This window comes from Narcine bancroftii, chromosome 13 (assembly GCF_036971445.1).
Source record: "Narcine bancroftii isolate sNarBan1 chromosome 13, sNarBan1.hap1, whole genome shotgun sequence".
NCBI classification, from domain to species: domain Eukaryota; kingdom Metazoa; phylum Chordata; class Chondrichthyes; order Torpediniformes; family Narcinidae; genus Narcine; species Narcine bancroftii.
This window is the reverse complement of record NC_091481.1, coordinates 70,550,524-70,569,370: the sequence shown is the minus strand read 5'-3', so window position 1 is coordinate 70,569,370 and position 18,847 is coordinate 70,550,524. Positions and strand designations below refer to the sequence as shown.

At 39.2% G+C, this 18,847-nt stretch overlaps 1 protein-coding gene across 4 annotated transcripts in view; it reads right to left on the bottom strand.

The window, feature by feature from the left end:
- The window catches only part of LOC138748676 (guanylyl cyclase C-like), a 91,905-nt gene that overhangs the window by 11,052 nt on the left and 62,006 nt on the right, over positions 1–18,847 (bottom strand). For all 4 annotated transcript variants that reach the window (XM_069909275.1, XM_069909273.1, XM_069909276.1 and 1 more), the window contains 5 exons: positions 12,977–13,068; positions 11,346–11,504; positions 6,675–6,867; positions 5,365–5,539; positions 4,587–4,685 (listed from right to left, as the gene is read on the bottom strand). In XM_069909275.1, the coding sequence (XP_069765376.1) occupies positions 4,587–4,685; positions 5,365–5,539; positions 6,675–6,867; positions 11,346–11,504; positions 12,977–13,068 (718 nt within the window). The remainder of the gene's footprint in view (positions 1–4,586; positions 4,686–5,364; positions 5,540–6,674; positions 6,868–11,345; positions 11,505–12,976; positions 13,069–18,847) is intronic.

Here is an 18,847-nt window from a genome sequence, read left to right as displayed (position 1 = left end):
CCTTAATTTGGATCCAATGTTGGATAAATCAGGACAAAAGACAAGCAAAAAGAATAAAGTAGCCAAATTTATGGATAAATCAATGCAGGAAATGAAACTTATGGATATATGGAGAAGGCAGCACCCAAGAGAGAAGGAATATTCATATTATTCCAATAAGCATAAAACATACTCAAGGATTGATATGTTTTTGTTGTCAGCCCATATTCAGGGGAGAGTTAGGAAAACTGAGTATAAAGCTAGACTACTATCTGATCATTCATCCGTTATTAGCAATAGAACTGGAGGACATCCCACCAAGAACATATAGATGGAGGATAAACTTTATGCCACTTAAAAGTCAGGAATTTAGAGAGTTTATTGAACGCCAAATTAAAACATATTTTGAAATAAACACGGAATCAGTGAAAGACAAATTTATATGATGGGACGCAATGAAAGGCTTCATTAGAGGGCAGATAATAAGTTATGTAACTAAGATGAAAAAGGACTACAATCGGGAAATAGAACAGCTGGAAAGGGAGATAGTAAGTACAGAAAAGGAATTAGTAAAAAGGGATGGTATAACGAAAAAGAGAGAATTGGCGGACAAAAAAATAAAATACGAAACATTACAAACATACAAGGTGGAGAAGAACATAATGAAAACAAAGCAAAAGTATTATGAACTAGGAGAATAAACACATAAGATATTAGCCTGGCATCTTAAAACAGAACAAGCTAAAAGAACTGTATTGGCATCAAGGAAAAAGGACAAACAAATTACATATAACCCAATAGAGATTAATGAAAACTTTAAGGAATTTTATGAACAATTATACCAAACTGATAATGAGGGGAAAGATGATAAAATAGAAGAGCTTTTAGCTAAAATTGAACTGCCGAAATTGCAAGAAGAGGACAACAAACTGATAAAACTATTTGAAAGAGGAAGTACAGGATATATTAAAAAAGCTGCTGAACAATAAAACACCAAGAGAGGATAGATTCCCAATAGAATTCTATAAAAGATTTAAAGAGTTATTAATTCCTCCTCTCCTGGAAGTAATGAACCAGATAGAAGAAACACAAAACTTGCCAGATTCATGTAAGACAGCAATAATTACAGTAATACCAAAGATGGAGAAGGATCCATTAACACCAGCGTCATATAGACCAATATCTCTACTTAACTCAGATTATAAGATAATAGCGAAATTATTAGCAAACAGATTGGCCGATTGTGTACCAAAAATAGTAAAACAAGATTAAACTGGATTTATTAAGAAAAGATGAACAGCGGATAATGTCTGTAAACTTATTAATCTAATTCATGCAGTTCAAGGAAATAAGAAGCCAACAGTGGCTATTGCTTTGATGCAGAAAAAGCATTTGACAGAGTAGAGTGGAACTATTTATTTAAAGTATTAGAGGGGTTCAATCTACCAGAAAAATATATTAATTGGATTAAAGCATTGTATAATGGACCATTGGCGAAGATAATAGTAAATGGATATGTATCGAATCAATTTAAATTAAGTAGGTCAACTAGACAGGGATGTCCACTATCCACCTCACTGTTCGCTTTAGCAATAGAACCACTGGCAGAACTGATAAGAATAGAAAATAAAATAAAGGGATAAAAATAAAGGAGGAGTATAAAATCACCTTATTTGCAGATGACATCATAGTATACCTAACAGAACCAGAAATATCAATAAAAGAATTACATAAGAAATTGAAGGAGTATGGAGAAATATCGGGGTACAAGATCAACGCAAATAAAGGTGAAATGATGCCAATGAGTTACGTGGATTATACAGAATTTAAAAAAGAATCACAAACACAAGCAATCCGATACTTAGGTATCAGGTTAGATAATAACTTAAGCCACTTGTACAAACTAAATTATCAGCCACTAATATAGAAATTGCAGGAAGACTTAGAACATTGGAAAAAGTTACCACTAACGTTGATAGGGAAGCTAAATTGCATTAAAATAAATGTTTTCCCAAGGGTACAATACTGATTTCAATCGTTACCAATTCCCTTAACAGAGAAATTCTTTAATGAACTAAAGAGAATAATAAGGAAATTCTTGTGGAAAGGGGAGAAACCGAGGATAGCGTTAGATAAATTAATAGAGAGGTATAACCAAGGTGGTTTGCAGTTACCAAACTTTAAAAATTATTATAGAGCTGCACAATTGAGGTATTTATCAGATTTTTACAGGGGAAAAACCAGACTGGACTAAGATAGAACAAGATAAAATAGGGAAGAAGGTACCGGAACATATACTTTGTCAGTGGGATGAAAAGCTGGTGCAATATCAAAGCTCACCAGTATTGCATCATTTACTTAATACATGGAAGAAGATTCACTTAGAAAGAAAAAAAACAAATTACCAAATACCAAAATTGTTATTGACACAAAACCCATTAATCCTTTTTACAATAGATAACCTTTCCTTTAGAGAATAGGAGAGAAAAGGAATCAAAAGAATAGAAAATTGTTTTTTGGGACATAATTTATTAACATTTGAACAGTTGAAGTACAAATATGGAATAACTCATGGTTCAATGTTTGCATATCACCAACTGAAATCTTATTTAAAGGATAAATTGGGAAACAGATTGAGATTACCAGAAGGAAGCAGCTTTGAATATGTGATTACAGACACAATGATAATTAAAAGATTTATAACGAACATGTACATTAAGCTGCAAGATAAGGAAAATGATGAAATAAGCTATAAACCTAAACAAAAGTGGGAAAAGGATTTAAACATAAAGATAAAAAATGAAACATGGGAAAAGTTATGTTCTGGAACACAAGGTTACGCATGATACAGTATAATTGGTTACACAGGTTATATATCACGCCTCAAAAGTTAAAAGAATGGGATTCAACATTATCAGATAGATGTTTTCGCTGTAAGAAGGAAATGGGAACAACAGTACATGCAATTGGGGCATGTACGAAAGTGAAAATGTTTTGGGAAGATCTAAATCAGATGTTAAATAAAATCACAAAAAATAACATACCAAAAAATCCAGAGATCTTTCTTCTAAGTAACATAAGAAGTAAGGAATTAGGCCTCAAATTGGATAAAGCGCATAAAAGATTTATTATGATAGCCTTAGCTGTAGCAAAAAAATGTATAATGTTAACTTGGAAATAAAAGAGAGCCTGAGAATACAGCAATGGTACATGGAAATGAATAAATGTATTCTATTGGAAAAAATAACATATAATTTAAAACATAAAGTCACATTATTAGAATAAATTTGGGAACCATACATGGAACATAACATAGCGGGCTTGCCTCGGACCTCCACCCCCTAAAATGATAAGAAGACAAATGACTTGATTCAGTGTGTAAAAGTAGATGACACATTTTTCTTGTTTATTTTTTATTGTGTGAAGACATTGTTTTATGGTTTCATTGTATTGTATATGTTGAATTAGTTTTGGAGGGGGGTGGGAGGGGAGGAGTGAGGGTAAGGGGGGGGGAAAAGGAGAAAATGCCACTGTGTATATTTAATAAGAAACATTTGTTTATATTTTGGTTGATATGGTTCACAGTGTGAAAAATAAAAAATTATTTAAAAAAAGAGAATGGCTGTGTTAAAATATAGAGAGAGTCACAGACAAAATTGAGATTTGAGATAGAAGATAAAGAGAAATCAAGGCAAAGAGAAAGCGATGTTAATGAAAATGGGGAGGCATCATCTGAACAATGCAGTTCTCCAGCGAGTCAGAGGCAGGAAGGGGAGAGAAATAGATGTTGGCAAAGAGATGAGAAGGAGACACACAGAAACAGAAGAGGAAAAAAAAATCAAAGATGCAGAGAGAGAGATGTGGGGAGACAAACAAGGATCAAGAGTCCAGAAATGTTGCAGTTCTATATATCTCTGGTGAGACCACACTTAGAGTATTGTGTTCAGTTCTGGTCAATTCATTACAGGAAGGATGTGGAAGCTATGGAGAGGGTGCCGAGGAGATTTACCAGGATGTGGCCTGGATTGGAAAATACATCTTATGAGGCAAGGTTAGCAGAGCTGGGACTTTTCTCTTTGGAGCGTAGAAGGATGAGAGGAGACTTATTATGAGAGGCATAGATAAGGTGGACAGCCAGCACCTTTTTCCCAGGGTAGGAATAGCAAAGACCAGGGAACATCTCTACAAAGTGAAGGGAGGAATGTTTAAGGGAGACATCTGGGGTAATTTTTTTTGTTAACACAGAGTTGTGGGTGCCTGCAATGCCTTGCCAGGGATGGCAGTGAAGACTGAAACAGTAGGGGCATTTAAGATTCTCTTAGACAGGCACATGGATGAAATAAAAATAGAGGAATATGAGGTAGGAAGGGTTTAGTTTTTTTATTTTGTAGGAATATATAGGTCAGCACATCAAAGGCCGAAAGGCCTGTACTGTGGTGTAGTGTTCTAAATGCAAAAGCTGCAGATTATGGAATCTAGAGCAAACAAAAAACTGCCTGTGACAACATCCAAGGGAGAAAATGAGCAGAAGAGGGAAACTGACACCATGCAGATGGATTGAGATAAGTTGTGAGATAGAGAGGGGGAATGAAAAGAATGCATCTTACGTAATCCTGTGGACTCCATCCGCGAAGCCGTGTTGACCACATCCCCAAACAAACAATAACGTGGCATCTTGGTCCCCACAACACCAGCAGCACAAGGACCTGCATCAGACAAATCACAGTGGGAACAATGCCACAGCCAGAGCCCATTGGATCCAGCAAGCCTGTGCTAGTTATTTGGACTAATCCCACACTTCTGCTCATACCTTGATGAAGCTCGAAACATTGGTTATGTTTCTTTATCTTTGCTGTATAAAGTACATGGTTTGTTCTGCTGAGTTTCTCCAGCCTTGTGATTTTACTTTTTCCTCAAGCCCTCTCTCTCTTCAGAAAGATCTTGGCCAATTTGATTTCTGCCTTCAACTCCTTGGATCCCCTGTAGTTCCAATTCTATGTCATCCTTAAATGTAGTTAACAACTTCTTGCATTAAAATAATTTTCCTTATTGCCACTCAGGTTCTTTTAGCAATAATATTAAATCTGTTTCTCCTGAAGCTGATTGACCTGTCAGTGCAAGGAATTTATCATAAAACTTGCCATAATTCTGAACATCTCTACATATTCTTATGTTAACCCTCTCTGCTCCATCCAGGTTCCAGACAGAGAGGTTAAATGACCCTCCAAAACCCACGCTACACTCCCCATGATTTCTTTCATCTTTCTCCAACAATCTATGGATGAAAAGAAAGAGACGTCTCATTGCATTAAATCTCAAGGTTTTTAATCACTCGCTAGGAACTCTTTTTGGAGAACTTTTAAGTGTTCACTCATTCAGAGTTACCTGAGTGAATACCTATCCGAATCCAGATGGGGAGGCGAGGAAGGTGAGCCAGCTCGAACGAACCCATGAAGTCTAAAATGTCCAGTGCCATGCGGGTGATGTCGACAGCATGCCGGTTTCCATTCCGTTTCGGCAAGCCTGATGCCACCATGTAGGCATCGCCAATGGTCTCCACCTAATGCAGTTGACAAATGCGGGCTATCGTGAGAACTTCGATAGAGGTAGAAATTACTGGCATTTACTGAGTGCCTTTCATCGTCTTGAAGTGCTTTCTGAACAAGTCAATATTCCGTTGCATTATTTGGAAACATAGACTAAGATTTTGCACAGTGCTCTAAGGGTAAAGTAAAAACACACAGAAATGCTGGATGAACTCAGCTGGTCACGCAGTGTACAGAGGAGGTAAAAGTATATTACTGAAAATTCAGGTCTGAGCCCTTCTTCAAGGAATAATCAAAGAACAGGAAGGCAGTGAGATAAAGATAACCCCCCCCCCAACTTTCTTCCCCCTGTTGCCTTTTCCCCCAGCTCGCGCTCTCTCTCTCTCTCTTCCTTTCCCCCCCCCTCCCCCCCCCCTTCCCCCCCCCCCCCCCCCCCCCCCCCGTCTCCTTTCACAGAGCTAATATCCAATTAACACCTTTTGTGTGTTGTCTGGACTCCTCCCCCCTCCCATTCTTCCCATTCAGATATTTGCCTGCTTTTTTCCCCTCATACCTTGAAGAAGGGATCAGGCCCAAAACCAATAATATATCTTTACCTCTTAGGGACACTGCGAGACCTGCTGAGTTCCTCCAGCATTTCTGTGAGCTTTTTACTATGATTACAGCATCTGCAGACTTCCGTGTTTCACTCCAAGAGTAAAGCTGAGTCCAAAATTATTGACAATGTTGCAGGTGTAATTATCGGGAGTTGAATGATGCACGGTCCTTCATAAGCTATTACAGCACAAGTGACCCGCGTTTGTATCTGGTGTTGTCAGGAAGGAGTTTGTACATTCTCCCCATGCCTGCCTGACTTTCCTCTGGGTGCATCAGTTTCCATCCACCCTTCAAAACGTACAGGGGGTCATAGGTTAATTGGGGTATTTGGGCAGCACAGGCTGGTGGAACAGAAGAGCCTTTTACTGTGCTCTATGTCTAAATTTTTAAAAATCCGTTTTAAATTTCAAAGGCCTGAACCACAGACTTACAGAGCTGCATGTGTGAAATGGAAAGAAGAACATTGTACAGTGTGGACTGACCGAGACTTGATGACAGCTCAACTTGACCAGAGGCAGCATCTCCCAGGTCTGACCACCCAGCTTCTCTTACCTTGTAAACATCATGATTGTCGAGGATCTGATCAAAATTCTTGTACATGTCATTTAACATGTCAACCACTTCCATGGGAGTGCTGAATTTACAGATAGTGGTGAACCCCACAATGTCACTGAAGTAGATGGTCACTTCCTCAAAGAGCTCAGACTTGACCTGGCCAGTTGTCTTTAGTGATATCACTACAGGCCTGGAATGGGAAAAGCAAAAGGGTAAATATTCTCTCCTTGATCCTTTTGATCTGAAAAAATACAATAAAATTACACCAACTTTTATATAGCACCACTAATTTTGAAAAACATTCTATTTCTTTTCCTAGAAATAGAATATAAATGATTCCCCTATGAATTCAATGTACACTTCACAGAGTCGGTGAATCTGGTCTTATGTCAAGGAAATTACTGCATTGTACAAAAATGTCATTAATTAGTTTGGGGATAGCATCGAGTCCACGCTGCTGAAGATCCAGCTGCGCTGGATGGGTCACGTCTCCAGAATGGAGGACCATCGCCTTCCCAAGATCGTGTTATATGGCGAGCTCTCCACTGGCCACCGTGACAGAGGTGCACCAAAGAAAAGGTACAAGGACTGCCTAAAGAAATCTCTTGGTGCCTGCCACATTGAACACCGCCAGTGGGCTGATAACGCCTCAAACCGTGCATCTTGGCGCCTCACAGTTTGGCGGGCAGCAACCTCCTTTGAAGAAGACCGCAGAGCCTACCTCACTGACAAAAGGCAAAGGAGGAAAAACCCAACACCCAACCCCAACCCACCAATTTTCCCCTGCAACCGCTGCAATCGTGTCTGCCTGTCCCGCATCGGACTTGTCAGCCACAAACGAGCCTGCAGCTGATGTGGACTTTTTACCCCCTCCATAAATCTTCGTCCGCGAAGCCAAGCCAAAGAAAGAAGAAGTTTAGGACAGTGGTTCTCAACCTTCCCCCCCCCCCCCCCCCCCACTCACATACCACCTTAGGTAATCCCTTCCTAACCACAGAGCACCTACTACCTCTTCACAATCACTGGGGCTGGTAATAAATATCGATCTTGTCAGTGACAACAATAATACAAAATTGAACAATGGAAAGACAATAGGGAAGAAAACAAAAACTGGAGCAGGAGAAGGCCACCTGGCCCCTCAGTCCTAGCCCACCAATGTTATCCTAGCTGACACCAACTCTCTTTGGTACCAGTTTCCCTAATCTATCATTCCTTTTTTAAAATTTTTTTTTAATTTTTCACACTATGAACCATGTTAATCAAAATACACACAAACATTTCCCTCTTGAATATACACAGTGGCATTTTCTCCCCTTTTTCCCCCCTGCCTTCCCTCCCTCCTTCCCACCCCCCTCCAAACCCATTAAACGTTCAACATATACAATACAATAAACCCATTAAACAATGTCATCACACAATGAAAATAAACAAGAAAATTGTGTCATCTACTTTTACACACTGGATCAGATCATTGCCTTTTTATCATTTTCGGGGGTGGAGGTCCGAGGCAAGCTCTCTCTGTTATGTTCCATGTATGGTTCCCAAATTTGTTCAAATAATGTGACTTTATTTTTTAAATTATATGTTATTTTTTCCAATGGAATACATTTATTCATTTCCATGTACCATTGCTATATTCTCAGGCTCTCTTCTGATTTCAAGTTGACATTATACATTTTTTTTGCTACAGCTAAGGCTATCATAATAAATTTTTTTTGCACTTCATCCAGTTTGAGGTCTAATTCTTTACTTCTTATATTACTTAGAAGAAAGATCTCTGGATTTTTTGATATGTTGATTTTTGTGATTTTATTTAATACCTGATTTAGATCTTCCCAAAACTTTTCAACTTTCTAACATGCCCAAATTGCATGTACTCTGGTTCCCGTTTCCTTCTTACAGTGAAAACATCTGTCTGATACTGTTGGGTCCCATTTATTTAACTTTTGGACGTGATATATAGCTTGTGTAACCAATTATATTGTATCACGCATAACCTTGTGTTTATTGTATTTCTCATAGTTTCGGAGCATAGCTTTTCCCATATTTCATTTTTAATCTTTATGTTTAGATCTTGTTCCCACTTTTGTTTGGGTTTACAGCTTATTTCATCATTTTCCTTCTCTTGCAGCTTGATGTACATGTTTGTTATAAATCTTTTTATTATCATTGTGTCTGTAATCACATATTCAAAGCTGCTTCCTTCTGGTAACCTCAGTCTGCTTCCCAATTTGTCCTTTAAGTAGGTTTTCAGCTGGTGGTATGCAAACATTGTACCATGAGTTATTCCATATTTGTACTTCATTTGTTCAAATGTTAATAAATTATTTCCCAAAAAACAATTTTCTATTCTTTTGATCCCTTTTCTCTCCCATTCTCTAAAGGAAAGTTATCTATTGTGAAAGGGATTAGTTGATTTTGCGTCAATAGTAATTTTGGTAGTTGGTAATTTGTTTTTTTCCTTTCTATGGATGAAAAGAAAGAGACGTCTCATCTTCTTCCAAATGTTGAGTAGATGGTGCAGTACTGGTGAACTTCTATATTGCACCAGTTTTTCAACCCACTTATAAAGTATATGTTCTGGTACCTTCTCCCCTATTTTATCTAGCTCTATCCTGGTCCAATCTGGTTTTTCCCTTGTTTGATAAAAATCTGATAGATATCTTAATTGTGCTGCTCTATAATAATTCTTAAAGTTTGGTAGCTGCAAACCACCTTGTTTGTACCATTTTTGTTAATTTATCTAATGCTATCCTCGGTGTCCCCCCCCCACCCCCCCCCCCCCACTTTCCATAAGAATTTCCTTATTATTTTCTTTAGTTCATTGAAGAATTTCTCTGTAAAGGGAATTGGTAACGATTGAAATAAGTATTGTATCCTTGGGAAGACATTCATTTTAATGCAATTTACCCTTCCTATCAGTGTTAGTGGTAAATCTTTCCAATGTTCTAAGTCATCTTGTAGTTTCTTCATTAATGGCTGATAATTTAATTTGTATAGGTGGCCTAGATTATTGTCTAGTCTCATACCCAGGTATCGGATTGCTTGTGTTCCTAATCTTTAATTCCTCACTCAAGATTCAAGACTCTTTTATGGTCATGTAATAAAACAGATGTAATATAACACAAAACTGCAATTATTTATTTAAATTTAATTTTAGACATACAGCCCTTTTGGCCAACAAGCCAGTGCTGCTCAATTTCCATACAATTTGAACAGTGGGAGGAAACCAGAGCACCCAGAGGAAACCTATGCAGACATGGGGGAGAGCGTACAAATTCCTTACAGACAGCACTGAATGTGAACCCCGGTCCCAGTCGCTGTAACAGTGTCGGGCTAAATGCTTCACTAATCATCTGCTGCCTCTTAGATTGCTGTAAGGCAAAGATTCGCCATCAGCAGAAATTGCCTGACACCCCGCACAGTAAGAGAAAGAGAAGCAAAAATGAGTCCCTTCAGAGTCATCAAGTGTCCATGGATTCACCTCCAGCGCTCCCACAGCCTCTGCAGTAATGCAGACTTCAGTCTAAACCATTGGTAACCCGAGCTCTAGGTGTGAATCTCCAAAACAATCAGGAAGTCTTCAGTGCTCTTCAAACAATTTTTCTTTAAAAAAGAATCACCTTTAAAATGGCAAGCAGAAGCAATCCGATACCTAGGGATCAGGTTAGATAATAACTTAAGCCACTTGTACAAACTAAATTATCAGCCACTAATAAAGAAATTGCAGGAAGACTTAGAACAATGAAAAGAATTACCACTAATGTTAATAGGGAGGGTAAACTGCATTAAAATGAACGTGTTCCCAAGGATACAATACTTATTTCAAACAATTTGTCCTCCTTAAATATATCTACTGATCTGGCCTCCAGTGATTCACTATCCTCTGTGAGAAGAAATTTCCATGCATCTCAGCATCACCACTTGCTTTGAAATTATGTCCCTTTGTTCACGACTCTCCCACATCTCAACATTCACTTGTCAAGCCCTGTTAGGGCATTTAATCAATTTACAGGTCCACCTGGGCTGATACTAACTGATAACTTATTGAAATAGGTAACAAATATCAAGGCAGAGATTTAATGTAATTTGGAAAACAATGCCTGAAAGGTGGGTAGATGGAACAATAGTTGCAAAAGTACATCAGACATTGTGTGTCAAGCACAGAAAAATATCATTAGGTCTGAGCAATCCATATGATTCTTTTGAAAGATCTCCAACCTTCACCTAACTCCATTATTTCTTCTCCCTCACTTGCTTACTTCATGTCCTCTATAAATTCATCAATATTATTTGCACCAATGGCTCCAAATGGTGGAAATTTCCACTTTCTGGATAAGCAACAGACCCAGTGAGAATGAAGAGTTTCTCTGCTTAACAACCATCCAGTTAGATGATTGATAAGACAACAAGATGCAATCACTGACAGGATAGACAATCGCACAGTTAGCGCAATGCTGTTACAGCGCCAGTGATAAGGACCAAGGTTTGTATCCCATGCTGTCTGTCCTCCCTGTGTCTGCGGGGATCCAGTTTCCTCCCACTCTTTAAAACATACCTGGTCAATTGGGTGTAATTGGGCGGCACAGGGTCATGGGCCGGAATGGCCTATCACCACGCTGTATGTCTACATTTAAAATATTAAAAATTTAAATAAATCTGGCTCACTTCGGTAGTAGCATATAGTTTAGCTGATCTGCCCTGTCACGCTCAGCTTTGTACAGGACAGTTCTCTCTTCCACCAGGTGCTCCAAGTTCTTTGAGTACATCTGAAGGCGGCGGATCAGTGTATCCATGTAGGTCTTGTTTGTCTCACTATGGAACGTGCTGTAAAAAAAAATCAACAAACACATTGCTACTATGCCAATCTTGTAGAGTTTTTCAAGGAGATAACCAAGAAAGCTGATGAAGGAAAGGCTGTGGATTCTGTGTACAAGGCCTTTGACAAGATCCCTCATGGGTTAGTCAGGAAGGTTCAGACGCTAGGTATTCACAGAGAAGTAGTGAGCTGGATTCAACAATGGCTGGACGGGAGAAGTTAGAGAGTAGTGGTAGATGATTGCTTTTCTGACTGGAGGCCTGTGAGTAATGGTGTGCCTCAGGGATCAGTGTTGGAACCATCATTGTTTTTCATCTATATCAATGATCTGGATGATAATGTGGTAAATTGGATCTGCAAGTTTGCAGATAACATTAAGATTGGAGGCATTGTGGACAGCAAGGAAGGCTTTCAAACCTTGCAGATGGATCTGGACCAACTGGAAAAATGGAACAGAAAATGGCAGAGGGAATTTAATGCAGATAAATGTGAGGTGTTGCAATTTGGAAGGACAAATCAAGAAAGGACATACATGGTAAATGGTCGGGCACTGAGGAGTGTAGTAGAACAGAGGGATCTGGGAATACAGATACTTAATTCACTGAATGTGGCGTCACAGGTCGATAGGATTGTCAAGAAAGCTTTTGGCATAGTGACCATCATAAATCAAAGTACTGAGTATAGGAGTTGGGATGTTATGATGAAGTTGTATAAGACATTGATGAGGCCAAATTTGGAGTAGTGTGTGCACTTTTGGGTCACCTAACTACAGGAAAGATATCAATAAGATAGAAAGAGAGCCGAGAAGATTTACTAGGATGTTGCCTGGACTTCAGGAACTGAGTTACAGGGAAAGGTTAAACAGGTTAGGACTTCATTCCCTGGAGTGCAGAGAATGAGGTGAGATTTGATAATTATTTTAAATTATGAGGGGGGGCAGAAAGAATAAATGTAGATAGATTTTTTCCACTAAGGGTAGGTGACATACAAACCAGAGGACATGGGTTAAAGTGAAAGAGGAAATGCATAAGGGGAACTTCACAGAGAGTGGTGGAAGTATGAAACAAGCTGCCGGCTGAAGGGGTGATGTGGGCTCATTTTAAACATTTCAGAAGAATTTGGACATCTACATGGATAGAAACGGTATGGAGGGCTATGGACTGGCTGCAGGTCAGCAGAATACTGCCAAAAAAAAATGCTTTGGCACAGACTAGAAGGGCTGAAGGTACCTGTTCTTGTGCTGTAATGTTCTATGGTTCTATGCTTTGGGATCAGGTCCCATGTAATGCTGGATACTGTGTTTCAATGGAAGTGGAACTAGCAAACTGGCTGCAGGCTGCTGGAGATGGGCTCATGGAACCAGGTATTGGAACCATGATTTAAGAGGATGCTGATGGTAAGGAAGAGTCCCAAAGGGTCCTGGGCATTGAAGGCTTTCTGATTGTATCAGAGATTTAGATCCTGGAAGATTTTCACAAACCTAAATATCTTGGCTAGTGTGGCCTCAATTTTCTTGAAGTCAGGTCTTTTCTCTGGATCTTCCTCCCAGCAGTTCTTGATCAGCCCAAATAACTGTAAACCACAAAGACATGAAGAATGAGATCTGGGCCCACAAAGACTTGGGGTTAATCAGACCTGGAAATAGAGAACATGGGATTAATGTGCTTTAATCTCAGAGGGCCATTGAATTAATTCAATTAAAACCCACAGGTTCAAGCACAATGATATTGGAGGATAATTCGATGTGAACTCAGAGAGAAAGAAGATTAATTATGCAATAAAACCTCTGAAATGCAGAATTCAAACACTGGCAACCTCAAGCAACCAGCAAAAAAAATCAAGGAAAATAAAAATAAAAATAAATAAGAATAAAAATGTAAATACAGGTTTAAAATTGTCAAAGTAAATGTTCTCTGAAGTAACACATAAACCTTTGGTGAAAATGGGAGCAAATATTCAGCCAGTGGAGGGAGAGCCTTGGTCGGGCTTTGCTCATAGCAGCTGTTTGAATAAAGTTGTGTTTGAATAAAATGGCATCGCCCAGGATGAAGCTGTTTGCCATTGGGGTAACTCTCTTAAAGTGTCTCCTTATCCATGCTTAGTAAGAGTCACCCTGATCAAATGCTTTATCTGTAAACTTGGGGGAGGGAGGGTCAATTATGATGGCGGCAGGGTTAGTGCAGCATTTAGCGCAACGCTGTTATAGCACCAGCGACAGGTTCAAATTTAAATTTTGTAGTTTTCAGGAATTTACCTGATTAAGAACTACAATAATGTTTTTTTTTAATTACTTTACATTTTGCACTATCTTTTGTATTTTAAACTGTTTATTCTTTTTTTAAATTTTTTTAAATTTTTCACACTATGAACCATACAATTAAAATACATACAAACATTTTCCTCTTAAATATACAGTGGCATTTTCCCCCCTCCCTTCCCTCCCTCCTTCCCACCCCCCTCCAAACCCATTAAATGTTCAACATATTCAATACAATAAACCCATTAAACAATGTCATCACACAATGAAAATAAACAAGAAAATTGTGTCATCTACTTTTACACACTGGATCAGATCATTGCCTTTTTATCATTTTCGGGGGTGGAGGTCCGAGGCAAGCTCTCTCTGTTATGTTCCATGTATGGTTCCCAAATTTGTTCAAATAATGTGACTTTATTTTTTAAATTATATGTTATTTTTTCCAATGGAATACATTTATTCATTTCCATGTACCATTGCTATATTCTCAGGCTCTCTTCTGATTTCAAGTTGACATTATACATTTTTTTGCTACAGATAAGGCTATCATCCAGTTTGAGGTCTAATTCTTTACTTCTTATATTACTTATATTACTTATATAAATACTAGAGCGCATCGGATGTCCCCCAAAGTTCCTCAACATGATTATCCAACTGCACGAAAACCAACAAGGTCGGGTCAGATACAGCAATGAGCTCTCTGAACCCTTCTCCATTAACAATGGCGTGAAGCAAGGCTGTGTTCTCGCACCAACCCTCTTTTCAATCTTCTTCAGCATGATGCTGAACCAAGCCATGAAAGACCCCAACAATGAAGACGCTGTTTACATCCGGTACCGCACGGATGGCAGTCTCTTCAATCTGAGGCGCCTGCAAGCTCACACCAAGACACAAGAGAAACTTGTCCGTGAACTACTCTTTGCAGATGATGCCGCTTTAGTTGCCCATTCAGAGCCAGCTCTTCAGCGCTTGACGTCCTGCTTTGCGGAAACTGCCAAAATGTTTGGCCTGGAAGTCAGCCTGAAGAAAACTGAGGTCCTCCATCAGCCAGCTCCCCACCATGACTACCAGCCCCCCCACATCTCCATCGGGCACACAAAACTCAAAACGGTCAACCAGTTTACCTATCTCGGCTGCACCATTTCATCAGATGCAAGGATCGACAATGAGATAGACAACAGACTCGCCAAGGCAAATAGCGCCTTTGGAAGACTACACAAAAGAGTCTGGAAAAACAACCAACTGAAAAACCTCACAAAGATAAGCGTATACAGAGCCGTTGTCATACCCACACTCCTGTTCGGCTCCGAATCATGGGTCCTCTACCGGCACCACCTACGGCTCCTAGAACGCTTCCACCAGCGTTGTCTCCGCTCCATCCTCAACATCCATTGGAGCGCTCACACCCCTAACGTCGAGGTACTCGAGATGGCAGAGGTCGACAGCATCGAGTCCACGCTGCTGAAGATTCAGCTGCGCTGGATGGGTCACGTCTCCAGAATGGAGGACCATCGCCTTCCCAAGATCGTATTATATGGCGAGCTCTCCACTGGCCACCGTGACAGAGGTGCACCAAAGAAAAGGTACAAGGACTGCCTAAAGAAATCTCTTGGTGCCTGCCACATTGACCACCGCCAGTGGGCTGATAACGCCTCAAACCGTGCATCTTGGCGCCTCACAGTTTGGCGGGCAGCAGCCTCCTTTGAAGAAGACCGCAGAGCCCACCTCACTGACAAAAGGCAAAGGAGGAAAAACCCAACACCCAACCCCAACCAACCAATTTTCCCTTGCAACCGCTGCAATCGTGTCTGCCTGTCCCGCATCGGACTGGTCAGCCACAAACGAGCCTGCAGCTGACGTGGACTTTTTACCCCCTCCATAAATCTTCGTCCGCGAAGCCAAGCCAAAGAAGATATTACTTAGAAGAAAGATCTCTGGATTTTTTGATATGTTGATTTTTGTGATTTTATTTAATACCTGATTTAGATCTTCCCAAAACTTTTCAACTTTCTAACATGCCCAAATTGCATGTACTCTGGTTCCCGTTTCCTTCTTACAGTGAAAACATCTGTCTGATACTGTTGGGTCCCATTTATTTAACTTTTGGACGTGTTATGTTCTGGAACGATGAGAAATACAATAAATACGAGGTTACGTATGATACAATATAACTGGATACACAGGCTATACATTACACCTCAAAAGTTAAATAAATGGTTCCCAACAGTATCTGACAGATGTTTTCGTTGTAAAAAAGAAATGGGAACAACAATTCATGCAATCTGGACATGTGAGAAAGTGAAAAAATTTTGGGAAGATCTAAACCAGATATTAAATAAAATTACAGAAAACAATATACCAAAAAACCCAGAGATCTTACTCCTAAGTAACATAAAAAACAAAGAATTTGGAATTGATTTGGATGGTGCACAAAAAAGATTTGTTAAGATAGCTCTAGCCGTAGCAAAAAAATGTATTATGTCAACCTGGAAATTGGAAGATAATTTGAAAATGCAACAATGGTATATAGAAATGAATAAATGTATTCCATTAGAAAAAATAACATATAGTTTAAGAAATAATATTGAAATATTTGAACAAATATGGGAGCCATACATGAAACACAATAGAGAAAACCTACCGGGGACATTCACTACCTAAATTAACGAAAGGAGAAGGAAATGAAAAGAATTGACTCAGTGGAATTTCTTGTTTATTTTTATTGAATGACAACATTGTTTGACTGGTTTAAGGTATCTTAGATTTTGTACTTTAAATGGATGGGGAGGGGGAGGTAGGAAGGGTGGGATGGGAGGAGGGGGGGAGAAATTGACACTGTATATATTTGAAAAGGAAAATGTATGTATCATGGTCAAGGTGGTTTATGGTGTGAAAAATAAAAAATTAAAAAAAAAAATAATTTTGGTAGTTGGTAATTTGTTTTTTCCTTTCTACATGAATCTTCTTCCAAATGTTGAGCAGATGGTGCAGTACTGGTGAACTTTTATATTGCACCAGTTTTTCATCCCACTTATAAAGTATATGTTCTGGTACCTTCTCCTCTATTTTATCTAGCTCTATCTTGGTCCAATCTGGTTTTTCCCTTGTTTGATAAAAATCTGATAGATAGCTCAATTGTGCTGCTCTATAATAATTTTGTAACTGCAAACCACCTTGTTGGTACCATTCTGTTAATTTATCTAGCGCTATCCTCGGTTTCCCTCCTTTCCATAAGAATTTCCTTATTATTCTCTTTAGTTTATTGAAGAATTTCTCTGTTAAGGGAATTGGTAACGATTGAAATAGGTATTGTCTTCCTTGGGAAGACGTTAATTTTAATGCAATTTACCCTCCCTATCAATGTTAGTGGCAATTCTTTCCAATGTTTTAAGTCATCCTGTAATTTCTTCATTCTTTGTGTACGCTTATCTTTGTGAGGTTTTTCAGTTGGTTGTTTTTCCAGACAAAGATAAGCGTATACAGAGCCGTTGTCATACCCACACTCCTGTTCGGCTCCGAATCATGGGTCCTCTACCGGCACCACCTACGGCTCCTAGAACGCTTCCACCAGCGTTGTCTCCGCTCCATCCTCAACATCCATAACGTCGAAGTACTCGAGATGGCAGAGGTCGACAGCATCGAGTCCACGCTGCTGAAGATCCAGCTGCGCTGGATGGGTCACGTCTCCAGAATGGAGGACCATCGCCTTCCCAAGATCGTGTTATATGGCGAGCTCTCCACTGGCCACCGTGACAGAGGTGCACCAAAGAAAAGGTACAAGGACTGCCTAAAGAAATCTCTTGGTGCCTGCCACATTGACCACCGCCAGTGGGCTGATAACGCCTCAAACCGTGCATCTTGGCGCCTCACAGTTTGGCGGGCAGCAACCTCCTTTGAAGAAGACCGCAGAGCCCACCTCACTGACAAAAGGCAAAGGAGGAAAAACCCAACACCCAACCCCAACCAACCAATTTTCCCCTGCAACCGCTGCAATCGTGTCTGCCTGTCCCGCATCGGACTTGTCAGCCACAAACGAGCCTGCAGCTGACGTGGACTTTTTACCCCCTCCATAAATCTTCGTCCGCGAAGTCAAGCCAAAGAATTTCTTCATTAATGGCTGGTAATTTAATTTGTATAGGTGGCCTAAATTATTATCTAATCTAATACCTAGGTATCGAATTGCTTGTGTTTGCCATTTAAATGGTGATTCTTTTTTAAACTCTGTGTAATCCGCATTATTCATTGGCATTGCTTCACTTTTATTTACATTGATCTTGTACCCCGATATTTCTCCATATTCCTTCAATTTCTTATGTAGTTCTTTTATTGATATTTCTGGTTCTGTTAAGTATACTATGATGTCATCTGCAAATAAACTGATTTTATACTCCTTCTCCTTTATTTTTATCCCTTTTATTTTATTTTCTGTTCTTATCAGTTCTGCCGATGGTTCTATTGCTAAAGTGAACAGTGAGGGAGATAGTGGACATCCCTGCCTAGTTGACCTGCTTAATTTAAATTGGTTTGATACATATCCATTTACTGTCACCTTTACCAATGGTCCATTATATAATGTTTTAATCCAATTAATATATTTTTCTGGTAGGTTGAACCTCTGTAATACTTTGAATAAATAATTCCATTCTACCCTGTCAAAGGCTTTTTCTGCATCTAGAGCAACAGCCACTGTTGGTATCTTATTTCCTTGTACTGCCTGGATTAATGAACTTAGACATTGTCCGCTGTTCATCTTTTCTTAATAAATCCAGTTTGATCTTGTTTTACTATTTTTGGTACACAGTCGGCCAATATGTTGGCTAATAGTTTTGCTATTATCTTATAATTTGAATTAAGTAGAGATATTGGTCTATATGATACTGGTGTTAGTGGATCTTTCCCCGTCTTTGGTATTACTGTAATTATTGCTGTTTTACATGAATCTGGCAAGTTTTGTGTTTCTTCTATCTGGTTCATTACTTCCAGGAGAGGAGGAAATAATAACTCTTTAAATGTTTTATAGAATTCTATTGGGAGTCCATCCTCTCCAGGCGTTTTATTGTTTGGCAGCTTTTTTACTATATTCTGTACTTCCTC